A 16247-nucleotide genomic window follows, 5' to 3' on the forward strand; every position below is an offset into this window, starting at 1 on the left:
TCTACCTTCAGCCCCTCGTCGGCATGGTGTGTTTTCTACTTAACTGGAGACGGCTATGAGTCAACGAAGGCCGTATACTTCAACCCAGTCTGAGTTGTTCTGTACTGTAGTAGGTACGTCAGCAACTGCTGCTAAGTGGATTTACTGTTTACAGAGAGTCTCCGGTACTGTCACGTTGAGTGAGGTAAAAGCTACTCTAAAATACCATTACACCATGGCAGTCTCTCTCTCTCTCTCTCTCTCTCTCTCTCTCTCTCTCTCTCTCTCTCTCTCTCTCTCTCTCTCTCCCTCTCCCTCTCCCTCTCCCTCTCCCTCTCTCTCTCTCTCTCTCTCTCGACAGTTCTATTAGAAGCCTCATTTGACACGCATCACACACGCAGGCACACACACACTTTCCCCCACACCATTCCGAGCACTCTCCCCAGAAAGTGACACCTTCCGATGACCAATCACCAGCCAGCTGTCTCCTGCATGATTATGACATTGTCGTCATGACAACCGTTGCCCTGTGCAACAGCTTGGGAGATGGGAAGAGAGAAGAGAACAAAGTACCTGGGGTTTGACTGCAGATTGAGGACGTAAGGGGAGGGAGGGTTATGGAGGGAGGGAAGGTTAGGGAGGGAGGTAGGGAGGGAAGGTTAGGGAGGGAAGGTTAGGGAGGGAGGGAAAGTTATAGAGGGAGGGAGGGTTAGGGAGGTAGGTTTAGGGAGGATGATAAGGTTATGGAGGGAGGGAAGGAGGGTTCTGCTCTCTTCTCTAATTGGCCTGATCCCTGTTTCTCCATCCCTCTTCTCTAACCGGCCTGATCCCTGTTTCTCCATCCCTCTTCTCTAACCGGCCTGATCCCTGTTTCTCCATCCCTCTTCTCTAACCGGCCTGATCCCTGTTTCTCCATCCCTCTTCTCTAACCGGCCTGATCCTTGTTTCTCCATCTCTCTTCTCTAACCGGCCTGATCCCTGTTTCTCCATCCCTCTTCTCTAACCGGCCTGATCCCTGTTTCTCCATCCCTCTTCTCTAACCGGCCTGATCCCTGTTTCTCCATCTCTCTTCTCTAACCGGCCTGATCCCTGTTTCTCCATCCCTCTTCTCTAACCGGCCTGATCCCTGTTTCTCCATCTCTCTTCTCTAATTGGCCTGATCCCTGTTTCTCCATCTCTCTTCTCTAACCGGCCTGATCCCTGTTTCTCCATCTCTCTTCTCTAACCGGCCTGATCCCTGTTTCTCCATCTCTCTTCTCTAACCGGCCTGATCCCTGTTTCTCCATCTCTCTTCTCTAACCGGCCTGATCCCTGTTTCTCCATCTCTCTTCTCTAATTGGCCTGATCCCTGTTTCTCCATCTCTCTTCTCTAACCGGCCTGATCCCTGTTTCTCCATCTCTCTTCTCTAACCGGCCTGATCCCTGTTTCTCCATCTCTCTTCTCTAACCGGCCTGATCCCTGTTTCTCCATCTCTCTTCTCTAACCGGCCTGATCCCTGTTTCTCCATCTCTCTTCTCTAACCGGCCTGATCCCTGTTTCTCCATCTCTCTTCTCTAACCGGCCTGATCCCTGTTTCTCCATCCCTCTTCTCTAACCGGCCTGATCCCTGTTTCTCCATCCCTCTTCTCTAACCGGCCTGATCCCTGTTTCTCCATCTCTCTTCTCTAATTGGCCTGATCCCTGTTTCTCCATCTCTCTTCTCTAACCGGCCTGATCCCTGTTTCTCCATCCCTCTTCTCTAACCGGCCTGATCCCTGTTTCTCCATCTCTCTTCTCTAACCGGCCTGATCCCTGTTTCTCCATCCCTCTTCTCTAACCGGCCTGATCCCTGTTTCTCCATCTCTCTTCTCTAACCGGCCTGATCCCTGTTTCTCCATCCCTCTTCTCTAACCGGCCTGATCCCTGTTTCTCCATCTCTCTTCTCTAATTGGCCTGATCCCTGTTTCTCCATATCTCTTCTCTAACCGGCCTGATCCCTGTTTCTCCATCTCTCTTCTCTAACCGGCCTGATCCCTGTTTCTCCATCTCTCTTCTCTAACCGAACTGATCCCTGTTTCTCCATCTCTCTTCTCTAACCGGCCTGATCCCTGTTTCTCCATCTCTCTTCTCTAACCGGCCTGATCCCTGTTTCTCCATCTCTCTTCTCTAACCGGCCTGATCCCTGTTTCTCCATCTCTCTTCTCTAACCGGCCTGATCCCTGTTTCTCCATCTCTCTTCTCTAACCAGCCTGATCCCTGTTTCTCCATCTCTCTTCTCTAACCGGCCTGATCCCTGTTTCTCCATCTCTCTTCTCTAACCAGCCTGATCCCTGTTTCTCCATCTCTCTTCTCTAACCGGCCTGATCCCTGTTTCTCCATCTCTCTTCTCTAACCGGCCTGATCCCTGTTTCTCCATCCCTCTTCTCTAACCGGCCTGATCCCTGTTTCTCCATCTCTCTTCTCTAATTGGCCTGATCCCTGTTTCTCCATCTCTCTTCTCTAACCGGCCTGATCCCTGTTTCTCCATCCCTCTTCTCTAACCGGCCTGATCCCTGTTTCTCCATCTCTCTTCTCTAACCGGCCTGATCCCTGTTTCTCCATCTCTCTTCTCTAATTGGCCTGATCCCTGTTTCTCCATCTCTCTTCTCTAACCGGCCTGATCGCTGTTTCTCCATCTCTCTTCTCTAACCGGCCTGATCCCTGTTTCTCCATCTCTCTTCTCTAACCGGCCTGATCCCTGTTTCTCCATCTCTCTTCTCTAACCGGCCTGATCCCTGTTTCTCCATCTCTCTTCTCTAATTGGCCTGATCCCTGTTTCTCCATCTCTCTTCTCTAACCGGCCTGATCCCTGTTTCTCCATCTCTCTTCTCTAACCGGCCTGATCCCTGTTTCTCCATCTCTCTTCTCTAACCAGCCTGATCCCTGTTTCTCCATCTCTCTTCTCTAACCGGCCTGATCCCTGTTTCTCCATCTCTCTTCTCTAACCGGCCTGATCCCTGTTTCTCCATCCCTCTTCTCTAACCGGCCTGATCCCTGTTTCTCCATCTCTCTTCTCTAATTGGCCTGATCCCTGTTTCTCCATCTCTCTTCTCTAACCGGCCTGATCCCTGTTTCTCCATCCCTCTTCTCTAACCGGCCTGATCCCTGTTTCTCCATCTCTCTTCTCTAACCGGCCTGATCCCTGTTTCTCCATCTCTCTTCTCTAACCGGCCTGATCCCTGTTTCTCCATCTCTCGTCTCTAACCGGCCTGATCCCTGTTTCTCCATCTCTCTTCTCTAATTGGCCTGATCCCTGTTTCTCCATCTCTCTTCTCTAACCGGCCTGATCCCTGTTTCTCCATCTCTCTTCTCTAACCGGCCTGATCCCTGTTTCTCCATCTCTCTTCTCTAACCGGCCTGATCCCTGTTTCTCCATCTCTCTTCTCTAACCGGCCTGATCCCTGTTTCTCCATCTCTCTTCTCTAACCGGCCTGATCCCTGTTTCTCCATCTCTCTTCTCTAACCGGCCTGATCCCTGTTTCTCCATCCCTCTTCTCTAACCGGCCTGATCCCTGTTTCTCCATCCCTCTTCTCTAACCGGCCTGATCCCTGTTTCTCCATCTCTCTTCTCTAATTGGCCTGATCCCTGTTTCTCCATCTCTCTTCTCTAACCGGCCTGATCCCTGTTTCTCCATCCCTCTTCTCTAACCGGCCTGATCCCTGTTTCTCCATCTCTCTTCTCTAACCGGCCTGATCCCTGTTTCTCCATCCCTCTTCTCTAACCGGCCTGATCCCTGTTTCTCCATCTCTCTTCTCTAACCGGCCTGATCCCTGTTTCTCCATCCCTCTTCTCTAACCGGCCTGATCCCTGTTTCTCCATCTCTCTTCTCTAATTGGCCTGATCCCTGTTTCTCCATATCTCTTCTCTAACCGGCCTGATCCCTGTTTCTCCATCTCTCTTCTCTAACCGGCCTGATCCCTGTTTCTCCATCTCTCTTCTCTAACCGAACTGATCCCTGTTTCTCCATCTCTCTTCTCTAACCGGCCTGATCCCTGTTTCTCCATCTCTCTTCTCTAACCGGCCTGATCCCTGTTTCTCCATCTCTCTTCTCTAACCGGCCTGATCCCTGTTTCTCCATCTCTCTTCTCTAACCGGCCTGATCCCTGTTTCTCCATCTCTCTTCTCTAACCAGCCTGATCCCTGTTTCTCCATCTCTCTTCTCTAACCGGCCTGATCCCTGTTTCTCCATCTCTCTTCTCTAACCGGCCTGATCCCTGTTTCTCCATCCCTCTTCTCTAACCGGCCTGATCCCTGTTTCTCCATCTCTCTTCTCTAATTGGCCTGATCCCTGTTTCTCCATCTCTCTTCTCTAACCGGCCTGATCCCTGTTTCTCCATCCCTCTTCTCTAACCGGCCTGATCCCTGTTTCTCCATCTCTCTTCTCTAACCGGCCTGATCCCTGTTTCTCCATCTCTCTTCTCTAATTGGCCTGATCCCTGTTTCTCCATCTCTCTTCTCTAACCGGCCTGATCGCTGTTTCTCCATCTCTCTTCTCTAACCGGCCTGATCCCTGTTTCTCCATCTCTCTTCTCTAACCGGCCTGATCCCTGTTTCTCCATCTCTCTTCTCTAACCGGCCTGATCCCTGTTTCTCCATCTCTCTTCTCTAATTGGCCTGATCCCTGTTTCTCCATCTCTCTTCTCTAACCGGCCTGATCCCTGTTTCTCCATCTCTCTTCTCTAACCGGCCTGATCCCTGTTTCTCCATCTCTCTTCTCTAACCAGCCTGATCCCTGTTTCTCCATCTCTCTTCTCTAACCGGCCTGATCCCTGTTTCTCCATCTCTCTTCTCTAACCGGCCTGATCCCTGTTTCTCCATCCCTCTTCTCTAACCGGCCTGATCCCTGTTTCTCCATCCCTCTTCTCTAACCGGCCTGATCCCTGTTTCTCCATCTCTCTTCTCTAATTGGCCTGATCCCTGTTTCTCCATCTCTCTTCTCTAACCGGCCTGATCCCTGTTTCTCCATCCCTCTTCTCTAACCGGCCTGATCCCTGTTTCTCCATCTCTCTTCTCTAACCGGCCTGATCCCTGTTTCTCCATCCCTCTTCTCTAACCGGCCTGATCCCTGTTTCTCCATCTCTCTTCTCTAACCGGCCTGATCCCTGTTTCTCCATCCCTCTTCTCTAACCGGCCTGATCCCTGTTTCTCCATCTCTCTTCTCTAATTGGCCTGATCCCTGTTTCTCCATCTCTCTTCTCTAACCGGCCTGATCCCTGTTTCTCCATCTCTCTTCTCTAACCGGCCTGATCCCTGTTTCTCCATCTCTCTTCTCTAACCGGCCTGATCCCTGTTTCTCCATCTCTCTTCTCTAACCGGCCTGATCCCTGTTTCTCCATCTCTCTTCTCTAACCGGCCTGATCCCTGTTTCTCCATCTCTCTTCTCTAACCGGCCTGATCCCTGTTTCTCCATCTCTCTTCTCTAACCGGCCTGATCCCTGTTTCTCCATCTCTCTTCTCTAACCAGCCTGATCCCTGTTTCTCCATCTCTCTTCTCTAACCGGCCTGATCCCTGTTTCTCCATCTCTCTTCTCTAACCGGCCTGATCCCTGTTTCTCCATCTCTCTTCTCTAACCGGCCTGATCCCTGTTTCTCCATCTCTCTTCTCTAATTGGCCTGATCCCTGTTTCTCCATCTCTCTTCTCTAACCGGCCTGATCCCTGTTTCTCCATCTCTCTTCTCTAACCGGCCTGATCCCTGTTTCTCCATCTCTCTTCTCTAACCGGCCTGATCCCTGTTTCTCCATCTCTCTTCTCTAACCGGCCTGATCCCTGTTTCTCCATCTCTCTTCTCTAACCGGCCTGATCCCTGTTTCTCCATCCCTCTTCTCTAACCGGCCTGATCCCTGTTTCTCCATCCCTCTTCTCTAACCGGCCTGATCCCTGTTTCTCCATCTCTCTTCTCTAATTGGCCTGATCCCTGTTTCTCCATCTCTCTTCTCTAACCGGCCTGATCCCTGTTTCTCCATCCCTCTTCTCTAACCGGCCTGATCCCTGTTTCTCCATCTCTCTTCTCTAACCGGCCTGATCCCTGTTTCTCCATCCCTCTTCTCTAACCGGCCTGATCCCTGTTTCTCCATCTCTCTTCTCTAACCGGCCTGATCCCTGTTTCTCCATCCCTCTTCTCTAACCGGCCTGATCCCTGTTTCTCCATCTCTCTTCTCTAATTGGCCTGATCCCTGTTTCTCCATCTCTCTTCTCTAACCGGCCTGATCCCTGTTTCTCCATCTCTCTTCTCTAACCGGCCTGATCCCTGTTTCTCCATCTCTCTTCTCTAACCGGCCTGATCCCTGTTTCTCCATCTCTCTTCTCTAACCGGCCTGATCCCTGTTTCTCCATCTCTCTTCTCTAACCGGCCTGATCCCTGTTTCTCCATCTCTCTTCTCTAACCGGCCTGATCCCTGTTTCTCCATCTCTCTTCTCTAACCGGCCTGATCCCTGTTTCTCCATCTCTCTTCTCTAACCAGCCTGATCCCTGTTTCTCCATCTCTCTTCTCTAACCGGCCTGATCCCTGTTTCTCCATCTCTCTTCTCTAACCGGCCTGATCCCTGTTTCTCCATCCCTCTTCTCTAACCGGCCTGATCCCTGTTTCTCCATCTCTCTTCTCTAATTGGCCTGATCCCTGTTTCTCCATCTCTCTTCTCTAACCGGCCTGATCCCTGTTTCTCCATCCCTCTTCTCTAACCGGCCTGATCCCTGTTTCTCCATCTCTCTTCTCTAACCGGCCTGATCCCTGTTTCTCCATCTCTCTTCTCTAACCGGCCTGATCCCTGTTTCTCCTTCCCTCTTCTCTAACCGGCCTGATCCCTGTTTCTCCATCCCTCTTCTCTAACCGGCCTGATCCCTGTTTCTCCATCTCTCTTCTCTAACCGGCCTGATCCCTGTTTCTCCATCTCTTTTCTCTAACTGTTTAGTGTTTAATGTAATAGTGCTCTCACATCACCCAGTAGTCAGGCAGATCCTGCAAGTTGTTCACTGGGACCCAATGTACCCCTAATCACAGGAGAGAGGCCCTTGTAGAGTAATATGGACATTTTTCAGACACTTTTTATCTAAAGTGATTTAAAAGTGAATATATTCAGTTTATGTGGTAAACCAACCCACATTGAGGAGTATGCCTACCGTGATCCAACTAGTCTACAAACATCTAGTACTTTAAATGGCTTAATTCCCTCCAGTTGGTTTGCTGTGACCAGATATGGTTATTTCACTTACTTATCCTCCCTAACTAATAATTCATCATTATATCTGCCAATTGTCATCCTGTTTTGACAGATATTTAATTCCACTCCACCCCTTCAGGTTACCCGACATAGCTTCTCCACTAACCAATCACACACCACTGCTCAGGATGGTAGATCAGATCTCAGCTATAGGAAGAGACAACAGACAGACAACTTCCCACACACTCTGATATCTGCTGCTGTCCTGTCGTCTCTGGATGACATATACCAATAATAAAAGACACCGCAACAAAGTTGAAGGAAACAGTACACACGGTGACAGAGACAGCACAGAGCCACACGGTGTCAGAGACAGCACAGAGTCACACGTGTCAGAGACAGCACAGAGCCACACGTGTCAGAGACAGCACAGAGTCACACGTGTCAGAGACAGCACAGAGCCACACGGTGACAGAGACAGCACAGAGCCACACGGTGACAGAGACAGCACAGAGCCACACGGTGACAGAGACAGCACAGAGTCACACGTGTCAGAGACAGCACAGAGTCACACGTGTCAGAGACAGCACAGAGCCACACGGTGACAGAGACAGCACAGAGTCACACGTGTCAGAGACAGCACAGAGTCACACGTGTCAGAGACAGCACAGAGCCACACGGTGACAGAGACAGCACAGAGTCACACGTGTCAGAGACAGCACAGAGCCACACGGTGACAGAGACAGCACAGAGCCACACGGTGTCAGAGACAGCACAGAGTCACACGTGTCAGAGACAGCACAGAGCCACACGGTGAGAGAGACAGCACAGAGTCACACGTGTCAGAGACAGCACAGAGCCACACGGGGGCAGAGACAGCACAGAGTTACACGTGTCAGAGACAGCACAGAGCCACATGGTGTCAGAGACAGCACAGAGTCACACGTGTCAGAGACAGCAAAGAGCCACACGGTGTCAGAGACAGCACAGAGCCACACGGTGACAGAGACAGCACAGAGTCACACGTGTCAAAGACAGCACAGAGCCACACGGTGTCAGAGACAGCACAGAGTCACACGATGACAGAGACAGCACAGAGCCACACGGTGTCAGAGACAGCACAGAGTCACACGTGTCAGAGGCAGCACAGAGCCACACGGTGTCAGAGACAGCACAGAGTCACACGGTGACAGAGACAGCACAGAGTCACACGGTGTCAGAGACAGCACAGAGTCACACGGTGTCAGAGACAGGACAGAGCCACACAGTGTCAGAGACAGCACAGAGTCACACGCGTCAGAGACAGCACAGAGTCACACGCGTCAGAGACAGCACAGAGCCACACGGTGACAGAGACAGCACAGAGTCACACGCGTCAGAGACAGCAAAGAGCCACACGGTGTCAGAGACAGCACAGAGCCACACGGTGACAGAGACAGCACAGAGTCACACGCGTCAGAGACAGCACAGAGTCACACGCGTCAGAGACAGCACAGAGCCACATGGTGTCAAAGACAGCACAGAGTCATACGGTGACAGAGACAGCACAGAGTCACACGGTGACAGAGACAGCACAGAGTCACACGCGTCAGAGACAGCACAGAGTCACACGTGTCAGAGACAGCACAGAGTCACATGCGTCAGAGACAGCACAGAGTCACACGGTGACAGAGACAGCACAGAGTCACACGGTGACAGAGACAGCACAGAGTCACACGGTGTCAGAGACAGCACAGAGTCACACGGTGTCAGAGACAGGACAGAGCCACACAGTGTCAGAGACAGCACAGAGTCACACGCGTCAGAGACAGCACAGAGTCACACGCGTCAGAGACAGCACAGAGCCACACGGTGACAGAGACAGCACAGAGTCACACGCGTCAGAGACAGCAAAGAGCCACACGGTGTCAGAGACAGCACAGAGCCACACGGTGACAGAGACAGCACAGAGTCACACGCGTCAGAGACAGCACAGAGTCACACGCGTCAGAGACAGCACAGAGCCACATGGTGTCAAAGACAGCACAGAGTCATACGGTGACAGAGACAGCACAGAGTCACACGGTGACAGAGACAGCACAGAGTCACACGCGTCAGAGACAGCACAGAGTCACACGTGTCAGAGACAGCACAGAGTCACATGCGTCAGAGACAGCACAGAGTCACACGGTGACAGAGACAGCACAGAGTCACACGGTGTCAGAGAGAGCACAGAGTCACATGCGTCAGAGACAGCACAGAGTCACACGCGTCAGAGACAGCACAGAGCCACACGGTGACAGAGATAGCACAGAGTCACACGTGTCAGAGACAGCACAGAGCCACACGGTGACAGAGACAGCACAGAGTCACACGTGTCAGAGACAGCACAGAGCCACACAGTGTCAGAGACAGCACAGAGTCACACGATGACAGAGACAGCACAGAGCCACACGATGACAGAGACAGCACAGAGTCACACGCGTCAGAGACAGCACAGAGCCACACGGTGTCAGAGACAGCACAGAGCCACACGGTGTCAGAGACAGCACAGAGTCACACGATGACAGAGACAGCACAGAGCCACACGGTGTCAGAGACAGCACAGAGTCACACGTGTCAGAGGCAGCACAGAGCCACACGGTGTCAGAGACAGCACAGAGTTACACGGTGACAGAGACAGCACAGAGTCACACGGTGTCAGAGACAGCACAGAGCCACACAGTGTCAGAGACAGCACAGAGCCACACGGTGACAGAGACAGCACAGAGTCACACGGTGACAGAGACAGCACAGAGTCACACGCGTCAGAGACAGCAAAGAGCCACACGGTGTCAGAGACAGCACAGAGTCATACGGTGACAGAGACAGCACAGAGTCACACGGTGTCAGAGACAGCACAGAGTCACACGGTGTCAGAGACAGCACAGAGTCACACGGTGACAGAGACAGCACAGAGTCACACGGTGACAGAGACAGGACAGAGCCACACGGTGACAGAGACAGCACAGAGTCACACGTGTCAGAGACAGCACAGAGCCACACGGTGACAGAGACAGCACAGAGTCACACGCGTCAGAGACAGCAAAGAGCCACACGGTGTCAGAGACAGCACAGAGCCACACGGTGACAGAGACAGCACAGAGTCACACGCGTCAGAGACAGCACAGAGTCACACGGTGTCAGAGACAGCACAGAGTCACACGGTGACAGAGACAGCACAGAGTCACACGGTGACAGAGACAGCACAGAGCCACACGGTGACAGAGACAGCACAGAGTCACACGTGTCAGGAGGGAGGAGGGACTGACTGACTGACTGACTGACTGACAGACAGACAGACAGACAGACAGACAGACGGAGAAGGGAGGGACAGACAGACAGACAGACAGACAGACAGACAGACAGACAGACAGACAGACAGACAGACAGACAGACAGAGGGAGAAGGGAGGGATTAAAGGTAAATACCAGAACAGGAGTAGGGACGTTTCCTTTGGGGCTGGTGACTATGCTGTTTTTGGTGCTGTTTGTCTGTGGTGTCTGGGGCTGTGCAGGGAGAGGGGAGACAACAGTGGTTAACAACAGTGGATACTGTAGATGGAGGATGAGCCGTGGTGGTGAAAGGGTTAACACAAATAGACCTGGGCTAAAATACTATTCTAAAACGTTCATTGAGCATTTGCACTACCTTGATAAGTGATGGTTTTAGCTGGTATGGAGGGAGTGGTGGGTTAATACATAGTATCACAGTGGTTCAGAGGAAACAGTAGTGAGGGTCAAGCACTGTGTTACTGTAGCACTGTGTTACTGTAGCACTGTGTTACTGTAGCACTGTGTTACTGTAGCAGTGTGTTTTTGTAGCACTGTGTTACTGTAGCAGGTTATTACTGTAGCAGTGTATTACTGTAGCAGTGTGTTACTGTAGCAGTGTGTTACTGTAGCAATGTGTTACTGTAGCAGTGTGTTACTGTAGCAGTGTGTTACTGTAGCAGTGTGTTACTGTAGCAGTGTATTACTGTAGCACTGTGTTACTGTAGCAGTGTGTTACTGTAGCAGTGTGTTACTGTAGCAGTGTGTTACTGTAGCACTGTGTTACTGTAGCACTGTGTTACTGTAGCACTGTGTTACTGTGTTACTGTAGCCGTGTGTTACTGTAGCAGTGTGTTACTGTAGCAGTGTGTTACTGTAGCACTGTGTTACTGTAGCACTCTGTTACTGTGTTACTGTAGCAGTGTGTTACTGTAGCACTCTGTTACTGTGTTACTGTAGCAGTGTGTTACTGTAGCAGTGTGTTACTGTAGCACTGTGTTACTGTAGCAGTGTGTTACTGTGTTACTGTAGCAGTGTGTTACTGTGTTACTGTGTTACTGTAGCACTGTGTTACTGTAGCAGTGTGTTACTGTGTTACTGTGTTACTGTAGCCGTGTGTTACTGTGTTACTGTAGCAGTGTGTTACTGTAGCACTGTGTTACTGTAGCAGTGTGTTACTGTGGCAGTGTGTTCCTGTAGCACTGTGTTACTGTAGCACTGTGTTACTGTAGCAGTGTGTTACTGTAGCAGTGTGTTACTGTGTTACTGTAGCAATGTGTTACTGTAGCAGTGTGTTACTGTGTTACTGTAGCAGTGTATTACTGTGTTACTGTAGCAGTGTGTTACTGTAGCACTGTGTTACTGTAGCAGTGTGTTACTGTAGCACTGTGTTACTGTAGCACTGTGTTACTGTAGCACTGTGTTACTGTAGTGTGTTACTGTAGCAGTGTGTTACTGTGTTACTGTAGCAGTGTGTTACTGTAGCAGTGTGTTACTGTGTTACTGTAGCAGTGTGTTACTGTTTTACTGTAGCAGTGTGTTACTGTGTTACTGTAGCAGTGTGTTACTGTGTTACTGTAGCAGTGTGTTACTGTAGCAGTGTGTTACTGTGTTACTGTAGCAGTGTGTTACTGTAGCAGTGTGTTACTGTGTTACTGTAGCAGTGTGTTACTGTAGCAATGTGTTACTGTAGCAGTGTCTTACTGTAGCAGTGTGTTACTGTAGCAGTGTATTACTGTAGCACTGTGTTACTGTAGCAGTGTGTTACTGTAGCAGTGTGTTACTGTGTTACTGTAGCAGTGTGTTACTGTGTTACTGTAGCAGTGTGTTACTGTAGCAGTGTGTTACTGTAGCAGTGTGTTACTGTAGTAGTGTGTTACTGTAGCAGTGTGTTACTGTGTTACTGTAGCAGTGTGTTACTGTAGCAGTGTGTTACTGTAGCAGTGTGTTACTGTAAAAGTGTGTTACTGTGTTACTGTAGCAGTGTGTTACTGTGTTACTGTAGCAGTGTGTTACTGTGTTACTGTAGCAGTGTGTTACTGTAGCAGTGTGTTACTGTAGCAGTGTGTTACTGTAGCAGTGTGTTACTGTAGCAGTGTGTTACTGTGTTACTGTAGCAGTGTGTTACTGTAGCAGTGTGTTACTGTAGCAGTGTGTTACTGTAGCAGTGTGTTACTGTAGTAGTGTGTTACTGTAGCAGTGTGTTACTGTGTTACTGTAGCAGTGTGTTACTGTAGCAGTGTGTTACTGTAGCAGTGTGTTACTGTAGCAGTGTGTTACTGTAGCAGTGTGTTACTGTGTTACTGTAGCACTGTGTTACTGTAGCAGTGTGTTACTGTAGCAGTGTGTTACTGTAGCAGTGTGTTACTGTAGCAGTGTGTTACTGTAGCAGTGTGTTACTGTGTTACTGTAGCAGTGTGTTACTGTAGCAGTGTGTTACTGTAGCACTGTGTTACTGTAAAAGTGTGTTACTGTAGCAGTGTGTTACTGTAGCAGTGTGTTACTGTGTTACTGTAGCAGTGTGTTACTGTAGCAGTGTGTTACTGTAGCACTGTGTTACAATAGCAGTGTGTTACTGTGTTACTGTAGCAGTGTGTTACTGTAGCAGTGTGTTACTGTGTTACTGTAGCAGTGTGTTACTGTAGCCGTGTGTTACTGTAGCAGTGTGTTACTGTGTTACTGTAGCAGTGTGTTACTGTAGCAGTGTGTTACTGTAGCAGTGTGTTACTGTAGCAGTGTGTTACTGTAGCAGTGTGTTACTGTGAAAGGACACCAGAAAGAACTTCAGCTGTCAGGAAGAAGGAGCAGGAAGAGAGGAGGATCATTTATAAGGATTGTAATTGTTATGGCTTCTTAAGGGGGAAGGAAGAAAGAGTAAAGGTCTCAAGCGGAGGATAGGAACAGAGGAGGGCATCATCAGGAGAAGAGAAAGGTAAATAAGAGGCTAGAGGCAAATGCTACAGTAGCCTGTGGCTTTATACTGTACATAGATTAAACTTCATACACAACACTGTCTGGCTTTATACTGTACATAGATAAAACTTTATACACAACACTGTCTGGCTTTATACTGTACATAGATAAAACTTTATACACAACACTGTCTGGCTTTATACTGTACATAGATAAAACTTCATACACAACACTGTCTGGCTTTATACTGTACATAGATAAAACTTCATACACAACACTGTCTGGCTTTATACTGTACATAGATAAAACTTCATACACAACACTGTCTGGCTGTTATACTGTACTCAACACAGACTGAAGTGTCTGGCTGTTATACTGTACTCAACACAGACTGAAGTGTCTGGCTGTTATACTGTACTCAACACAAGACTGTCTGGCTGTTATACTGTACTCAACACAAGACTGTCTGGCTGTTATACTGTACTCAACACAAGACTGTCTGGCTGTTATACAGTACTCAACACAAGACTGTCTGGCTGTTATACTGTACTCAACACAAGACTGGACTGTCTGGATGTTATACTGTACTCAACACAAGACTGTCTGGCTGTTATACTGTACTCAACACAAGACTGGACTGTCTGGATGTTATACTGTACTCAACACAAGACTGGAGTGTCTGGCTGTTATACTGTACTCAACACAAGACTGTCTGGCTGTTATACTGTACTCAACACAAGACTGTCTGGCTGTTATACTGTACTCAACACAAGACTGTCTGGCTGTTATACTGTACTCAACACAAGACTGTCTGGCTGTTATACTGTACTCAACACAAGACTGTCTGGCTGTTATACTGTACTCAACACAAGACTGTCTGGCTGTTATACTGTACTCAACACAAGACTGTCTGGCTGTTATACTGTACTCAACACAAGACTGTCTGGCTGTTATACTGTACTCAACACAGACTGGAGTGCCTGGCTGTTATACTGTACTCAACACAAGTCTGGACAGACGTATACTATATTCAATAGAGACTCAGGGATCAGAGTGGTCAGCGGAGACAAGGAGAGGACTACGAGGGGTCAGAGGAGACAAGGAGAGGAGTAAGAGGGGTCAGAGGAGACAAGGAGAGGAGTAGGAGGGGTCAGAGGAGACAAGGAGAGGAGTACGAGGGGTCAGAGGAGACAAGGAGAGGAGTAAGAGGGGTCAGAGGAGACAAGGAGAGGAGTAAGAGGGGTCAGAGGAGACAAGGAGAGGAGTAGGAGGGGTCAGAGGAGACAAGGAGAGGAGTACGAGGGGTCAGAGGAGACAAGGAGAGGAGTAAGAGGGGTCAGAGGAGACAAGGAGAGGAGTAAGAGGGGTCAGAGGAGACAAGGAGAGGAGTAAGAGGGGTCAGAGGAGACAAGGAGAGGTGTACGAGGGGTCAGAGGAGACAAGGAGAGGAGTACGAGGAGTCAGAGGAGACAAGGAGAGGTGTACGACGTGTCAGAGGAGACAAGGAGAGGAGTACGAGGGGTCAGAGGAGACAAGGAGAGGAGTACGAGGGGTCAGAGGAGACAAGGAGAGAATAACGAGGGGTCAGAGGAGACAAGGAGAGGTGTACGAGGGGTCAGAGGAGACAAGGAGAGGTGTACGAGGGGTCAGAGGAGACAAGGAGAGGAGTAAAAGGGGTCAGAGGAGACAAGGAGAGGAGTAAGAGGGGTCAGAGTGGTCAGAGGAGACAAGGAGAGGAGTAAGAGGGGTCAGAGGAGACAAGGAGAGGTGTACGAGGGGTCAGAGGAGACAAGGAGAGGAGTAAGAGGGGACAGAGTGGTCAGAGGAGACAAGGAGAAGAGTACGAGGGGTCAGAGGAGACAAGGAGAGGTGTACGAGGGGTCAGAGGAGACAAGGAGAGGAGTACGAGGAGTCAGAGGAGACAAGGAGAGGTGTACGACGTGTCAGAGGAGACAAGGAGAGGAGTACGAGGGGTCAGAGGAGACAAGGAGAGGAGTACGAGGGGTCAGAGGAGACAAGGAGAGAATAACGAGGGGTCAGAGGAGACAAGGAGAGGTGTACGAGGGGTCAGAGGAGACAAGGAGAGGTGTACGAGGGGTCAGAGGAGACAAGGAGAGGAGTAAGAGGGGTCAGAGGAGACAAGGAGAGAATAACGAGGGGTCAGAGGAGACAAGGAGAGGAGTACGAGGGGTCAGAGGAGACAAGGAGAGAATAACGAGGAGTCAGAGGAGACAATGAGAGGAGTAAGAGGGGTCAGAGGAGACAAGGAGAGGAGTACGAGGGGTCAGAGGAGACAAGGAGAGGAGTACGAGGTGTCAGAGGAGACAAGGAGAGAAGTAGAGGGGTCAGAGGAGACAAGGAGAGAATAACGAGGAGTCAGAGGAGACAAGGAGAGGTGTACGAGGGGTCAGAGGAGACAGGGAGAGGTGTACGAGGGGTCAGAGGAGACAAGGAGAGGTGTACGAGTGGTCAGAGGAGACAAGGAGAGGAGTACGACGTGTCAGAGGAGACAAGGAGAGGAGTACGAGGGGTCAGAGGAGACAAGGAGAGGAGTACGAGGGGTCAGAGGAGACAAGGAGAGGAGTACGAGGGGTCAGAGGAGACAAGGAGAGGAGTATGAGGGGTCAGAGGAGACAAGGAGAGGAGTAGGAGGGGTCAGAGGAGACAAGGAGAGGAGTACGAGGGGTCAGAGGAGACAAGGAGAGGAGTAGGAGGGGTCAGAGGAGACAAGGAGAGGAGTACGAGGGGTCAGAGGAGACAAGGAGAGGAGTAGGAGGGGTCAGAGGAGACAAGGAGAGGAGTACGAGGGGTCAGAGGAGACAAGGAGAAAATAACGAGGAGTCAGAGGAGACAATGAGAGGAGTAGAGGGGTCAGAGGAGACAAG

The 16247-nt window shown here is 50.1% G+C and overlaps 1 protein-coding gene across 11 annotated transcripts in view; it reads right to left on the reverse strand.

Moving 5' to 3' along the window:
• The window catches only part of LOC129826629 (calcium/calmodulin-dependent protein kinase type II subunit beta-like), a 155095-nt gene that overhangs the window by 29017 nt on the left and 109831 nt on the right, over positions 1 to 16247 (reverse strand). For 6 of the 11 annotated variants that reach the window (XM_055887555.1, XM_055887558.1, XM_055887556.1 and 3 more), the window contains exon 15: positions 10609 to 10686. The exons of the other annotated variants lie outside the window; for them this stretch is intronic. In XM_055887555.1, coding sequence (XP_055743530.1) covers positions 10609 to 10686 — 78 coding nt within the window. The remainder of the gene's footprint in view (positions 1 to 10608; positions 10687 to 16247) is intronic. 11 annotated transcript variants of the gene reach the window in all.

The sequence above is a fragment of the Salvelinus fontinalis genome, chromosome 28 (assembly GCF_029448725.1).
Source record: "Salvelinus fontinalis isolate EN_2023a chromosome 28, ASM2944872v1, whole genome shotgun sequence".
In the NCBI taxonomy this organism is placed as follows: domain Eukaryota; kingdom Metazoa; phylum Chordata; class Actinopteri; order Salmoniformes; family Salmonidae; genus Salvelinus; species Salvelinus fontinalis.